General features: G+C 40.7%; 1 protein-coding gene across 3 annotated transcripts in view; it reads left to right on the top strand.

Annotated features, from left to right (window-relative positions):
• LOC122555501 (calsequestrin-2) overlaps positions 1 to 13,376 on the top strand; it is a 57,838-nt gene extending 44,462 nt beyond the window's left edge. For all 3 annotated transcript variants that reach the window (XM_087992808.1, XM_087992806.1, XM_087992807.1), the window contains 6 exons: positions 1,186 to 1,316; positions 3,619 to 3,664; positions 4,402 to 4,456; positions 8,099 to 8,199; positions 8,285 to 8,359; positions 12,928 to 13,376. In XM_087992808.1, the coding sequence (XP_087848934.1) occupies positions 1,186 to 1,316; positions 3,619 to 3,664; positions 4,402 to 4,456; positions 8,099 to 8,199; positions 8,285 to 8,359; positions 12,928 to 13,179 (660 nt within the window). In that variant the 3' untranslated portion in view covers positions 13,180 to 13,376. The remainder of the gene's footprint in view (positions 1 to 1,185; positions 1,317 to 3,618; positions 3,665 to 4,401; positions 4,457 to 8,098; positions 8,200 to 8,284; positions 8,360 to 12,927) is intronic.
• The last annotated feature ends 3,032 nt before the right edge of the window (positions 13,377 to 16,408 follow it).

Here is a 16,408-nt window from a genome sequence, read left to right as displayed (position 1 = left end):
GAAATACATTGCTTTTTGGAGGCTTATATTAGTTTGTTGTGAAATATATATTTTGTCATTTTCTATCCTTTGGATTGACATGCTAAAATTGTGAGCAAGTGAGGACGGAGGATGCTGGAGATCAGAGTCAAAGAATGTGGTGCTGGAAATGCACAGCCGGTCAGGCAGCATCTGAGGAGCAGGAGAGTCGGTGTTACGAGCAAAATCCCTTCATCAGGAATGAGGCTTTTGGGCCAAGGAGTCTGACAGAAAAATGGGAGGGGAGTGGGGCTATTTCCCTCTCCACCATTATCTGCGTTTCGGAGAGACCATTCCCTCCGCAACTCCCTTGTTAGGTCCACACCCCCCACCAACCCAAACTCCCCTCCCAGCACCTTACCCAGCCACCACTGCAAAACCTGAGCCACACCTCCCCCCCCCACCCCCCCCCCCACCTCACCTCTGTTCAAGGTACCAAAGGATCCTTCCCCATCCAACAGAAATTCACATGTACTTCCACACACATCATCTACTGAAACTGTTGCACCCGATGTAGTCTCCTCTACATTGGGGACACAGGACGGCAACTTGCGAATCATTTCAGAGAACATTTCTGGGACACCCACACCAACCAACCCCACCACCTCTTTAACACTAACTCCCCCTCCCACTCCACCAAGGGCATGCAGGTCTTTGGCCTCCTCCATTGCCAAACCCTAACCATCTGACACCTGGAGGAAGAATGCCTCATTTTCCATCTTGAGACCCTCCCACCACATGGGATCAATGTGGATTTCCCCATTTCCCTTCCCCCATCTTATCCCAGTTCCAACCTCCCAACTTGGCACCACCCTTTTGAATGGTCCTACCAGTCCACCTTCCTTTCCACCCCCCTGTCTGACCTATCACGTCTGCCCTTCCTTCATCTACCTATCGTATTCCCAGCTACGTTCCCCCCCAACCCCACCCCCCTCCCATTTATCTCGCAGCCCCGTTGGCCCACAAGCCTCATTCTTGATGAGGGGCTTATGCCCGAAACATTGACTTTCCTGCTCCTCAGATGCTGCCTGACCGGCTGTGCTTTTCCAGCACCATACTCTTCAATGCTAAAATTGTGGCAGGATACACTTTACAGTATTATTTGGGTCTATTTAAGTTTATCCTTTTATGTTTATCATTTTCTTCATTGATGCATTCTCTGGGTAGGTCGCAAAGAAACTCTCACTGAAGATGAATGAGGTGGATTTTTATGAGCCTTTCATGGATGATTCGGTCACGATTCCGGATAAACCTCACTCAGAGGAAGAAATCGTAGAATTTATTCAAGAACATAAAAGGTAGATAACAATGGCTGTTTTGATTTGATTTCATTAGGTACGTACCTGGAATAAGTGGGTTGTCTTAGCAGGATAAGTTAGATGGGTTGGCCTTGTTTCCACTGGACTTTAAACAGAGTGAGAGGTGATTTGATTGAAGTGGATAAGGTCCTAAGGTGGACATGGAAAAAATGTATCCTCTTGTGAAGTGAGTGAGAGGGGATCTGTTTTAGAAGAGGAGGCCACCTTTTAGTGCAGATGTAAGGACAGCTTTTTCTGTCAGAGGATTATATGACTTATGAAATTTCTCCCTCAGGAGAGAGGGAGGCAGGGTCATTAAAGCAAGAAGTTTATAGATTCTTATTAGGCAGTGAGTCAAAGATTATCATGGGTCGATAGGAATGTAGTATTTGTAAAACAAATGGCTCAGTCAGGATCTTCTGGAATGGCAGAGAAGTTGAATGGGCGAAAGTGAGGACTGCAGATGCTGGAGATTAGAGTCAAGATTAGAGTGGTACTGGAAAAGCACAGCAGGTCAGGTAGCATCCGAGGATCAGGAAATTCGACTTTTCGGGCAGGTCCCCAGGAAATGTTAATTTTCCTGTTCCTCGGATGTTGCCAGAGAATTTGAATGGCTAGTTCGAGTCAGAGAGTTATGGAACCAGACCCTTGCATCCAACTCATCCATGCCAATCAGATACCCTAAATAAATCTAGTCCCATTTGCCAGCATTTGACCATTATCCCTCTATACCCTTGTTATTCATATACCCAAGCAGATGCCTCTTAAATGTTATAATTGTACCAGATTCCATCACTTCCTCTGGCAACTCATTCCATGCACACACCACCCTCTACGTGAAAAAGTTGCTCCTTAGGTCCCTTATAAATCTCTCCCCTCTCACCTTAAACCTATGCCCTCTAGTTTTCGACTCCCCCACTCCAGGGAAAAGACCTTGTCTATTTACTCTGTCCATGCCCCTCATGATTTAATAAACCTCTATAAGGTCACCCCTCAGCCTCCGCCCTCCAGGGAAAATAGCTCCAGCCTATTCAGCCTCTCCCTATAGCTCAAACTCTCCAACCTTGGCAACATCAATCTTTTCTGAACTCTTTCAAATTTCATAACATCTTTCCTATAACAGGGAGACCAGAATTGCATGCAGTATTCCAAAAGTGGCCAAACCAATGCCCTGTACAGCCACAACATTACCTCCCAACTCCAATACACAAAGCACTGAACAACAAAGGCAAGAATACCAATTGCCTTCTTCACTATCCTATCTAACTGCAACTCTACTTTCAAGGAACTATGACCCTGCACTGCAAGGTCTCTTTATTCAGCAACATTCCCCAGGACCTTACCATTAAGAGTGTAAGTCCAGCCCTGATTTACCTTTCCAAAATGCAGCACCTCACATTTATCTAAATTAAACTCCACCTATAATAGAATTCCTACAGTGTGGAAACAGGCCATTTGGCCCAACAAGTCCATACCAACCCTCCGAAGAGTATCCCACCTAGACCCATTCCCCTACCCTATTACTTTACATTTCCTCTGACTGATACACCTAATCTACACATCCCATAACACTATGGGCAATTTATTATGGCCAATTCACCTAACATGTACATCTTGAACTGTGGAAGGAAACTGGAGCACCCGGAAGAAACCCACGCAGACATGGGGAGAGTATACAAACTCCACACAGACAGTCGCCTGAGGCTGAAATCGAACCCAGGTCCCTGGTGCTGCTAACCACAGGGCCTCCGTGCCACTGTAAAATCATTAGCAGTGGTAGGATCCCACTGGTCCATCTGATCAAGATCCTGTTGTACTCTGAGGTAACCTTCTTCACTGTCCACTGCGCCTCCAATTTTGATGTCATTTACAAACTGACTAACCGTCCCTCCTATGTTCACATCATAATCATTTATATAAATGATGACAAGAAGTGGACCCAGGTTCAATCCTTGTGGCACTTCACTGGTCACAGGCCTCCAGTCTGAAAGACAGCCCTCCACCACCATCCTATGTCTTCTACCTTCTGCTTATATTTCTGTCATATAGTCGTGGTCATGCAGACGGTCATCCACTTTATCCCTTCCTTGCTAGGACTTTATAGGGAAGTTCTGGGTGGACATCAGGGTCAATTTCAGATTTTCTGATAGAGACAACAGTCAAATCAGTATCAAGAAGACATACAAACATGATCCAAAATAAGGTCAATCCTTTACGAATACACACAAGGAGAGGTAGGTTGGAAAATCTTGAACAGTGGAGCATAGTAACTATTTTAAAGCTGTGTTTGTTCTCTTTTTAGATCAACCCTCAGGAAACTGCGTCCAGAGGATGTGTTTGAGACATGGGTAAGACAAACCTGAAATGACATTTTGAGTTATTAGCAAGAATGGGAAGCTGTTAAATTTAAATAAATTTGGTTTATTTTCTCAATGAGAAAAATGGTAGGTCAAGAGGCATCATTAATAAATAAGACAGCCAAGGAGGAGGATGACTAGGCTGAACAAATTAGAAGCCACAGATTAGGAGAATCAGATACTGAAGAGTGTGGTTCCTTTCTCAGCAAAATTCAGGCACAACGTGTACTCAAAAAGTATCATACTGTATGATATTATAATTTCAACATGACTCAGTGCTATCTCTGAATCATGTAAGGAGTGTTCGTGCCATTCTGTAGAACTTGTGTGTTTAATCATGCTGACACCATTGCAGTATTGAGGGAGTAATGCATTATTGCAGATACCATCTTTAATCTGGAATTTAACATAAAGTCCTGACACCCTACACTGATTCAAAAGATCCCACTGTACTACACAATGCAAAGAGAAAATCAAATACTTATTCCTCCACCAAAACAGATTTTATCTCCATGTTGTTTGTGGGATTTTGAATGCAAATTGGCTGTTGCAGTTGTGAATCTAGCAATAATGACTCCACTTTAGATAAATATATGTTGCATGTAAATCACTCTGAGATGTACTAAAGATGTAAAAGCAACCATATATGTACAAGATTTTTTTTCGATATTCAGGAACATCCTCAAATCTCTCACAAAGTAACATAAACTTGTCATTCTTTTGTATAGGAGGATGATATGGATGGGATCCAGATTGTTGCTTTTGCTGAAGAAGAAGACCCTGGTAAATTCTATTAAAGCTGAATCAGCTATAATACAAATAAAACCATGTGACATATCACTTATTTTTCTCACTTGTCTAAACCGTAGTTTAACTTCACACCCTGGGTGGGTGAGTATAGTACAGAGGGATTGCAGGATTCGTAGATGGTAGGGATGAGAGTGGGCTGGGGAAGAATGGTAGAGTATGTGTGAGGTGGGTACAGTAACAGAGACAGAGTGAGTGTGAGGTGGAATATAGATGATGATGGCACTTATCCTTGTGGAGCAGAGAAGGTCATTGACCTTCTTTAGATTTAGATTTATTTAATATTAATCATCCTGCACTGCTGGATGTTTCTCTAAATTGTCGACACTGCACTGACTTGAGTGGTAGTCTTCGACTAGGCAGGCCAAGGTCTTGTGGTGTGATCTTCTTGGCTGGTCCTGGGGCAAGAAGATGGCCCTCCTGTGTACCACCTCATCACCAGGGCCTTTCAGGTTCCTGTCCTCAAAGCAGGGCACTGATTTTCTTTTGTCTAACATGTCCAGGGCAAACAACACAAACTGCCCAGAGCAACTCCAGTCTGCCAACAATTCACCTGGCGCACAACTAGTGCACTGATACTGATGCCAGGAATCCTGGGATAGTCTAGTAGTGCCAAGTACTTTCATTTACGGCAAATGAGAGAATATGAAAGGCAAAGTACCATAAGGCTATGATAGATGGCTAAGGAGGTGAAGTTTGGAAGGTAACGTGAGAAATTTGCTAGACTTTGTCACAACACTCTCCATGAAACTGCCCAGAATTGATACTTAGCCAATTTCTGGTAAAATTCAGCCCAGTGAATCACTTTGAAGTCCAATGACTTGTTATGTTAACTGTAGTTATTTGACATTATCATGCTGACTGAGACACATAGTTGCTTACAGCTCGAAGGAGGCCCATTGTGTGTCCACACCAGTCAACAAAAATGTGACAACACTAACCAGTTTTCCAAAGTTTGGCCCGTAGCCCTGGAGGCTGTGGCAATGCAAGTGAATATCTAAATACAGTTTAAATGTTATGAGAATTATGTTAAAGTGGACAATAGTTGATCCGATTTCAAAATAATTCCATCTGTTTAAATTCATTGTCACATTTGCCTGATTTTGAGAAGATGCAGGATAGGCAGGAAGCAGGATTTCTGGCTTGGAGCTCTTCAGCTGTCTTCCTGAGCCTCCTGCTACTTGTGGGACTTTCTGCCAGACATGAAAGCCAAAGAGAGAATGTACATTCAAATGATGTACTAATGATGACATTATGTAATCCCATCAATACCATAGCAACACCGGACACAAGTAACACAAATGTGTTCATGACATACAGCTTTGTGGGAAGTTTGGAAATATAATTACCTCACCCCTTGAAGGAAGATAATCAATTAATTTCCCTTTGCGTAATAAAGTTAAAAATAAAATGTATTCTTGACTTCAGCTGCTGTGCCCTGCCCTAACTGTGAATATCTGAAATCCACGACTGAAAAATGATGAGCTACAGGGGCTGGCAGAGGTCACACCCTGCAAATGTTGTGGCAAGAGTTCTCACAAGAAAAAAAAGTCTGCCTATGAGATTCCTGAAAACAAATCTTGAAATGTGATACTTAAGTATTTCTTTTTCTTTTAGTTTACCAGTTGAGGATCATTTTCCAATTTTTTGTATGTATTGTTATATACCTTTGTGGAAATGTTGCCTTGCACTGAGTGATTCTTTTAGAAAAGTGTATTTTTCTATTCATATCACTAAGTTATGTTACATTATTGAGGAATGTGGGTGAAACCTTATACGGCAATATCTGGAAGATATCTTAGATTTGAAACTTAAAACTATAAACCTCTTTGTAAAGGATCACTTTAAAATTTTCCTACCCTCACTGCTCAAAGGAAGTCCTCGTGTTATTGAATAAACTTTAAGTTATTATTAAAATGCTTTTTTGTGGGACAGCTCACACTACTGTAGACATAAAATGAGAATGTTGATTCTGGAAGTCTGAAACTGTAAGAAAATATATTGGACCACTCATTGAGTCAGACAGCATCTGTGGACAAGTACAAAAGAATTAACCAGTGAATCTCACATCAAAAAAATCATCAGTTTTTTCACACATTTAAAATGAATTAGGAAAAACACATTCACATATGTGAACAAACAAGTAAGTGCTTCAACAAAAAAAGGGAAGCGTAAATTGTATAAGAGATGAGAAAAGACACAACTAAATACCTGCCCTGCAGTAAATCCATATCAGGTAGGGATTGCCAGAGATTCATCCAGATATGCTGTGTCTCTCCAGGAAATCTGGGCCTTATATTCAAATTAGACTGGAAATTGCTGTCTGTAAAAATAAAATGTAGATAGTAGACTTAACACAAGTATTGTATAAAATGTTTGCTATGTTAAAAACACTAAATGAATTGAAGCTGTAGTTGTTGCAGTAATAGATTAGATTAGATAGTGTGGAAACAGGCCATTTAGCCCAACAAGTCCACACCAACCCTCCAAAGAGCAACCCACCCAGACCCATTCCCCTACATTTACCCCTGACTAATGCACCTAATACAATGGGCAATTTAGCATGACGAATTCACCTGATCTGCACATCTTTGGGTTGTGGGAGGAAACCCATGCAGACACGGGGAGAGTGTGCAAACTCCACACAGACAGTTACCCGAGGCAAGACTCGAAATCGGATCCCTGGTACTGAGAGGCAGCAGTGCCAAACACTGAGCAACACCACTCGACAAAATATTCGGAAAGGACAGGAACATTAGGAAAGAATGAAGAGAATAAAAGATCCTCCGAAACAGAAGCAGCATTAGGTATCATATGGTCCCTTGAGTCTCCTCCATCATTCAGTGTGTTCATGGCTGATCTATGCCTGAACTCCTCTTTCCTGCTAACTCCCCATGTCCTTTGATTCTCAGAGAAATCAAAAGTATATCTATTCCAGCTTTGAATATATTCAACAATGGAATAATATTGATAAAGTACCCAATCATCTACTTCAAAAGGATGTTGGGAATTTGAAACTCTTAAGACAAAAAAAAGTCAGATATTTATTAAAGATTATCAAGGAAAATAGGTGAAATGCAGCAAAATAGATCAGCTTTGATTGAATTGAACCACTCAACAGGCTTGAGAGGTTGAATAGCCTTCTGCTTTTCCTGTGTTAATTCAAAGAGTCATTCAGCATAGAAGAAAACATTCAGCTCATTAAGTCTGCACCAATTTATCTACATTAATTCCACTTTTCACACTTGGCCATTAGCCTTGAGCGTTATGACATTTCGAGTGTTCGTTCAAGTACTTTAGATTCAAATTGCAAGTGTATTAAATAGGAGACAGTGGGGCATTTCTGGTGAAGGGCTCCAGACCAAAACATCGATTTTCCTGCTTCTTGGATGGTGCCTGACCTGCTGTGGTTTTCGAGTGTATTAAATGTCTATTCACTAATATTGGTGATGATTATTTCAAGGATTGTATCTATCCTACAAAGTTGATGCCTCAATCCACCAAAAATGTATTTCATAGGCAGCTAGAAGTGAATTGTTATCTCTGGAATATTTGTTCATCTAAGTAATTCTTGGTCACATGCTTAGGGGTAACTAAGGAATTTCTATTCCTTTACAGATGGTTATGAATTTCTGTCAATTTTAAAAGAGGTAGCAAGAGAAAACACAAATAATCCAGACCTAAGCATTGTGTGGATTGACCCTGATGACTTCCCACTGGTGAGTACGCATGTCACAGAGTAACAAATAAGTAGGAATTATATTGTAGTAATTTAATCTTACTTTCCTTCTGTGACTATTTCAGCTGTTTACCTATTGGGAGAAAACTTTCAAGATTGACCTTCACAAGCCTCAGATTGGTATAGTTAATGTCACTGATGTAAGTAGTATCAGCAAAATCCAGTCATTGGTCTGGTATTCTTTTAATCTTTTTCATATAACTATATTTTACCATGATCTAGAGAACTGTCGGAATGCATGTTCATGTTTTATGTCTGCATGTTTTGTTTTAATTGTGATTTTACATACTATTTGTGACTGCAGATGGATATCACTACATACCAAAAGAGAAAATGCTGGAAAATCTCAGCAGATCTGGCAGCATCTGTAAGGAGAGAAAAGAACTGACGTTTTGAGTCTAACTGACCCTTTGTCAAAAGATATCACTACATATTCACTCAATATCTATTTCTTTAAAACATTGTGTAACTATGTGATGGTATTTTTCAATTTCATTATTCACATAAACATATGGGATTAGATACTATGGATGGATTTGCAAGGAAATGTGTGTGCATACTTAAAGCTTCAGACGAATGCAAGTCAAGTATCCAGAATGAAAGAAGAACTTTTTTTTTGGGGGTGCAAGAAAGTTTGGGGTAAAGGCATCGGTGACGTTGACTGTGAGTGCAAAAGAAATGACCAGGATTCATTTTTAGTTATTGATCACTTCCTAGAGCTACTAATGAAAGAATACAGCACAAAAGGAGATTAACCATTCACCCCGTTATGTATACTGAATCGGGACTGATCAGGTTGGCTGGGTCTTGAAGGACTTAGCTTCTAGATTGGGCCTGTGATAGGTGCTAAGAGACAAGACAAGGGAAATACCTTCTTGACCTGATCCTCATCAGTTTGTCTTTCACAGTTGCATCTAACCATGACTGTACTGGTGGTATTGGCCACTACACAGCAGTTATAAAGGCAAGATCATCTTTGCAATGAACACAGTTTGTGTGGCAGTGCCATCAACATAAAAAGGTTCAGTTTAGAAGAAATCTCAAAACTGGGCATCCATAAGGTGCTGTGGGTTAACCTCAACAGTAAAGCTGTATCCCACCATAATCTGTAATCTCTTGACCCAGAATCATCTTTACTCAACCATTACCTGGTTCAGTGAGGAGCATTATAAAACATGTGAAAAACTGTATCAGATGTACCTTAGAATGAAGTGGCAACCACAATAGGGTACAGCACATGCCCAATAAACCACAAAGTAGCTTTTTATAGACTACACTTACAACCAACAGATCAGATCTAAAGTCTGCAATTCTGTGCTACCTCGTCATTAATAGTGATGTATAGTTAAACAATGGAAAGAGAAGGTTCCATGCTGATAGATGGATGAGACTAGCATTTGTAGGCAAAGACAAGGCTGAAGCATTTTCAACTAGCCAGAATGTTGCATGGATAATCAACAGTGGATCCTGCTCCTGAGGTCTTCAGCACAGAAACCAGTCTTCAGCTAATTCAACTCACTTCAGGTGATGTGAAGAAACAGTCAAACACACTGGATATAATGAAGAGAATCACATTCCAGATGCTGTACTGAAAATTTGTAACTAGCATTATAACTAGCTATACCTCCAGCCAAACAGCAAACTAACATCTAGCCATGAAACTGAAAACTTGCCCACAAGAATTAGGACAAATCCATTCTGATTAATTACAGCAGTTATCCCAATTATCAGAAAAATGATGTGAGGGCTGTTGACAATGCTATCAAATGGCTCCTTTTTTTTTATTAATTTATAGTATGTGAGTATTGCTTGCTTAGCATTTATTGCCATCCCTAATTGTCTAGAGTCAAACACATTGCTATGGGTTTGGATTCACTTGTCGGTCAGATCTGGTAAGGACAGCAGATGTCCTTTCCTAAAGGACATCAGTGATCCAGATGTGTTGTTATGACAATCAGTGGCAATCACATGCTCACTCTTAGGCTAGAATCTGTTTTTAATTCTGTGTTTTAAAAATATTTTTATTGAATTTAAATTCCATCATCTGCCATGGTGGGATGTGAACCTTGTGTCCAGGGGTCCTAGATTATTAGTCCACGGATTGTCATATCACCCTTCTCCTATTCTCCAAAACCCTGATGCTTGAAGTTGGGTTCCACTAAGACTTTTTAGCACCAGATCTCATTACAATCAAACATGAACAGAAGAGGTGATCTCTGTAGGTAAGGTAAGAGTGACTGCCCTTGACATTTAATGTTGTATTTGACCAAGTGTGGCATCACGGAACCCTGGTAGAGTTGAAGTCATTCAGAGTGAAGATAAGACCTCTGCACTAGCTTGACTCATACCTAACACAAAGGAAAATGGTTATGGCTATTGGAGCCCAATCCCCTCAGCTCTAAGACATTACTGCAGGAGTTCCTTAGGACAGTAACCCGGGATCAACATATTCAACTACTTCATTTATGACTTTCAACTCCTTCATAAAGTGGGGATGTTTGCTGGTGCTTGCACATTGTTCAGTTCTATTCACAATTCCTCATATAAAGGAACAGTTCATGTCTGTAGATGTCAAGGTCTAGATAGGTTTCAATTTTGGACTGATAAATGACAAATGAAAAATCCTGTCACACAAGTGTCAGACAATGACTACTTCTAAGAGGCTAACCACTTTCCCATGACATTGAATAGCAATACCATTGCCTAATCCCCACCATCAATGCCCTGAGTTCACCATTGACCATAAACTTAACTGGATCAGCCACATCAATACTATAACCACAGTTGGGTATTCTGTGGGGATTGACTCACCTCCTGACTCCCCAAAGTTGTTTCATCATCTATAAAGCACAAGTTAAGAGCATGATGCAATAGTCTTCAATTGGCTGGATGAGTACAGCTGCTATAGCACTCAAAAATCTCAATCCCAATCAGAACAAAGAAAGCCAGTTGATTGGCACCCCTTCATAAGCTTATAAACATTCCATTGCTGTAATGTATATCTGAAAACTCACCGCAGATCATAAAAAACATTGCCTGAGGCCACATCCCTCCTGGCTGGAGGAACAAAGGCAACAGCGAAAGGGAGTATCACCACTTCGAAGTTCCCCTCCAAGACACATGGAATCTTGATGTGGGAATATATCGCTGTTTCTTTATCATTGTTACATCAAATTCCTGGGCCACCCTATCTAACTGTCTTATAGGAGTACTTTCACCCTGTGGACTAAGAGCCTTAAGAAAGTATTACATGACCACCTTTTCAAGAGCACTTAGCGTTGGCAGTAAATGTTGGTCTTGCCAGCAAGGCCCATGTTCCATGAATAATTGAAAAAAGAACTAATCTCCCTCAAGGTGAAGGTGCTTTAAAACAATCCCAACTTCTGTAATCTCTGCAAGAAAGTCCAATGCAATGAAAGGAAGCAAAATAATTGGGTGCCAAAAGTGAAATCTATTGAATTGTTGTCGGATGTTCTACCACACTGCATAACATCAGTCATCCAAAACTCCAGCCAGTACCCTGCAAGTCAGAAAAGGATTTGCACCTCATACAGCAACAGAATATTGGGGTACATTTTCTGTAGGCCAGTCAGTCATTGTGTGGACGTAGATGGAGTTGAGGATGGGGACCCTGTGAAATTCCATTGGAGCACTCTCTTAAGGAATTGCCAAGGAAATTGTATTTTCCTTGGGCAATTCCACTACATTTGGATCTCTACAAAAAGTCTTTATTAAAATTGGAGACTTTGGATGGTTCAGATGAAGTTAAGTGAAATAGTTACTCGGAACAATATGTAATATTAAATACATAGTCTAACTCCTAAGTAAATAGTAAACTGACTCCATATTTACATCATTTATAACCACTGACACCCCAGACACAATGCCTACCCTCCCTGTGCCCTACAGGACCCACTCATCCTGACCTATCCTAAACATTTACTAATCCCCTTGTCACCATGCACCCAGACATCTTACCCGCACTCCATGTGGCATTCTATCACCCGGTTCCCTATGCGTTTTTAGCAGACATCCTACTTTCTTGGCACCCTACCCACTAGGTACGCCATTTGCCTGGCACCATACTCGTTACCCATTTGGCATCCAGCCCTCCTAGCACCATAACGTCTTACTTATCTTATGTACCTATGGTTTGACAGCTGCTGTCAAAGTGTCTGTCAAGACCTTTAAGTTTCAGATTACAGCATCTGACTGCTGTGAAAAATTGACATGATTTGCCTTCCACTGATAGTTCTGCATTATAAAAGAACTGCCAAAATGGAATTAAGAACCCTGTGCTGAATCTCCTCTCAGAAGTGCAGAGCTCCCTTCTTTTGTAAAAAACAAATGGCTGGAGGGCCAATCTGTGCGAAATTATCACTCACTGGAAAATTTGACCGTAGACTTAAAAATTCCTAAGTGTTTTAGAGTTTGCTTTTTCCTAATTGGAACCAGTCTCTTTCTGACGAATAACTTTTGCTGATTTAGTCGAAGACTATTGTATTTCCTGCTAATGAGATTTCTTGATGAATTTATTCATAGTCATGTCCATTCCTAACAATCATGATTGTAGGACTTCATGTAGCGTTTGTAGGTATATATATATGATAATATCTGTATTTATATGCATGTTTCTGAAAGTTAATAATTTATAATTTTCCTGATTGATTGTGATTTAGCACTGCTTTTCACATCTATTATCTTATAGGCTGACAGTGTCTGGATGGATATTAAAGATGATGATGATCTACCATCAACTGATGAACTAGAAGAATGGCTTCATGATGTTCTGTCAGGAAAAGTCAATACAGAAGATGATGACGATGATAACAATAACAATGATGATGATGACAATGGTAATGATGATGACGACAATGATGATGACGATGATGATGATGATGACGACAATGATGACGATGATGATGACGATGATGATAATGATGACGATGATGACGATTAACTCTTCAGTTTAAGATTAATTATCTATACTGTGAACAACAAATCTTCTAATTCTACATGTTTAAAGGTATTCTTAAATTGATATATTTGTAATTTAAGATGAGTAATTGAAATTGAATACTAATTCCCATGGTGCGAAAATAAGGCCCTGGGATAAAATCTCAGATATTTGAAATGAAAAGTACCTGGTTTATACAACTTGCTCTCTGTTTATTTCTTTAATCTATATTTTCCTCATTCTCCTTACCACATCTTTGTATTTATGAGAACCAAGCTTGCATTCATTACCCCTGAACAACTGAAAGCACCTTACAGTGAATGAAATACCTTTTAAGTGTAGTCCCTGTTTTAATGTGAGAAAATGTTGCAATGATTTTAACACAGAAAAGTTCCAAAAACAGCAATGACAAAACGCTCAGATAATCTATTTCTTGATAGTATGTTCCATTCACCAAAGACAGCAAGGTGGGATTTGGATTTAACATCTCTTCCAACAATGCAGTATTCCCTCAGTACTGCATTGAAATGGCAGCCTGTATTATATGCTCAAGTATCTGAAGTGGAATTTGAACCTTCAGTCTCACAGCCAAGGGTGCTATCAATGAGCTATGGCTAACACCTTAAATTATACTTCAGATAATCTTCTTCAGCTGAATAAGGGAAAGCTCACAAGCATTGTTTTGGCAAATACTGTCTCTGCAAAAGTGAATACTGTTGACATTATAATAAAAGCAAGGTTAAATTAAGTCTTTTTAATATTCATTAAAAATGCTTGTAACAAATTTTAGTTTACACAAACTGATATTTTTTTTATTATGAACCATAGAGCTTCTCTGTTAAAGGTTACAGGAAGGCATTCAACACAGTGTTCAGGATTGTTATGATCACCTGAAATATTAAATATTTAAAGCCTCGGCAATCAATTGCAATGACAATATTTGTAAATAAAGTAAAAATTTGGGGATTAATCCTTGAAACCAATGTCCATAAAATGTGAGGGCAGGAATCTCAACAGGAACCCATTGGCAATATATTAAATAATCTGACCACAAATGTCAGCTAGGATCAGACACAGACATGTTGGACAGCATTGCTATTCCCTCTTGATTAATTATGGATTAAAGTTCAAGCAGAAATATCAGCTGTGAAGCACAATATGAAGCACAATTTGAATCATTAGAGTCGAAAATGAAAGCATTGTTGCAAATTGAGTTGGACTACAGCTGGATCATGATTGGCGGAATCTCAATTTTTTTGATTAAGTGCCAGTTATGTTGAGTTTTTGTTTGGGAAGATTTCTTGCTGCAAGGCCTTGTGAGATTATATGCTATATCTTACCAAACCTCCCTTTTTAATTACCTACCCATCCCAGTGGTTTCTCACTCACCTGATTCTATTCCTATCTTACTACATGCCATTCTATGAACAATCTCCATTCAGCAAAGTTCCAGCAAAAGACCAGCATCCAATGTGGCCATGTCATATTTAAAAGGCCTCATTGCTCACAGCACATGGCTGACAATCCCTCACACATACAGCCCCTTTCTCTCAAATTAGTTACCATTTACCCCACCAAACCAGATAGCTTGCATGCCCTCAGCTACATCCACCTAAATACCTCTCTACATCACCACTACCCTGCCTCCAGTACCCAGTGAGGGAACATCACATGCAGGAAAGCAATCAGGCAATTCCAAACATGTTTTTTTTCCAGAAACCAAAGGTAAACACAGACAAAATTAATAAAAGCTGCTATTCGACCCCATAATGTAAAAGAGATGTTAACGTCACGATCAACAACTGTTCTACAGTCTATGATGTTCTGCTGCCTCCTGATCTCATCTACAGGAACCAGCCTGTTACAGTTGAGCTCTGTCACACAAAATGAGTGCCCCCTCCTCCCCTCATCCTCCTCCTTGAAAGACTGCTCCTATTCCCCCAGTTCCTAAGCATCTATCACATCACACCTTTGACTTCTCCAATTATGCATTGTACAGCACGTGAGGATGTGACTCCACTCTTGACTGGTCTAAGCAGCAGAACTGCATCTTCAGGAACCTTCCACTTCACCACTGTCCTGATCACAGCATGCACACAGTTTTGGTGAAGGTGTTGTATTGGCTAAGTAATTATTAATCAGTAACAATTCTTCATGTATTCATGCCTTTACAATGTCCTTGTGCCCAATAGACCTGGATCACGTGCTTGCACCCATCAAAGTGACCCTGATTCCAACCACCCTGGGTGTTGACCCAGTCACAATGGTGCTCACTGCCAATAACTCCACTTCTGTAACTTTCCATGCCCTCCAATGTTGTTCCACCACTCCTCACACACCTTGAGTTTCCCCATCACCATTCCTGTTTTCATCTTTGCATAAGTCTCAGCTTCCCCCTCAGCTTTGACTCCCTCATCACTTTTGGTAGTGATCTTCCCACTGCCCCTACAGGGTGTCCTTGGATGTTCCTCAACAATCAATGCACGGATCCCTAGGACTGTGTTTACATGAGATTTCCTACCGACTTCAATGAACATCCCCTAGATATGATGACGAACCTGCCTGAGTGGATACATGATTCTCAAGTTTGTTTGTGATGGCTCTTCAGGACTGAGTCGAAAAGTTGGCACTGGAAAAACACAGCAGGTCAGGCAGCATCCGAGGAGCTCTCAGCGCCCTTCTCCCGTCCAACATTCCCGTTGAAAAGCTTGTTTCCGAAATGCCTACTCTCCTGCTCCTCGGATGCTGCCTCACCTGCTGTGCTTTTCTACTGCTACACTTTTCAACTCTGATCTCCAGAGTCTGCAGTCCTCACTTTCTCCTTCAGGATTGAGTGTTGACCAGTCCAGAAACTGCAGCTGGACCTGTCTCCAGACCAGTTGTGGACAAGCCCCTAGACAGTGTGCAGACCATACCAGGGACTGATGGTGCTGGGGCCTCTTGACCATCAATGGCATTCCCTTCTACCAAGACTGGACTGAGGATGAGCCTTCACCTACTTTCTGATATGTTCACTTCTTGAATAAATGTTCAGTATGTTTGCCACATTGGCAGCTGGCACATGCTGTGTAGATTGATGCCTTAGTATGCTGTCCATCAAACTGTCCCTCTGTGGGACAGGCCATTATTAACAGCCATGGAAAGCAGCCTGTCTGTGTTAAAGGCTGCAGTACTGATAGCCTTTGAAGCACCAACACGCATGGTAAGGCACAGATGCTGTGAACATGCTAGT

The sequence above is a fragment of the Chiloscyllium plagiosum genome, unplaced genomic scaffold, assembly GCF_037043375.1.
Source record: "Chiloscyllium plagiosum isolate Xiang-an unplaced genomic scaffold, Cpla_swu_hap1 HiC_scaffold_12, whole genome shotgun sequence".
Lineage (NCBI taxonomy): Eukaryota > Metazoa > Chordata > Chondrichthyes > Orectolobiformes > Hemiscylliidae > Chiloscyllium > Chiloscyllium plagiosum.
The sequence above is the reverse complement of the archived record's forward strand: the minus strand, read 5'-3'. Positions and strand labels throughout refer to the sequence as shown.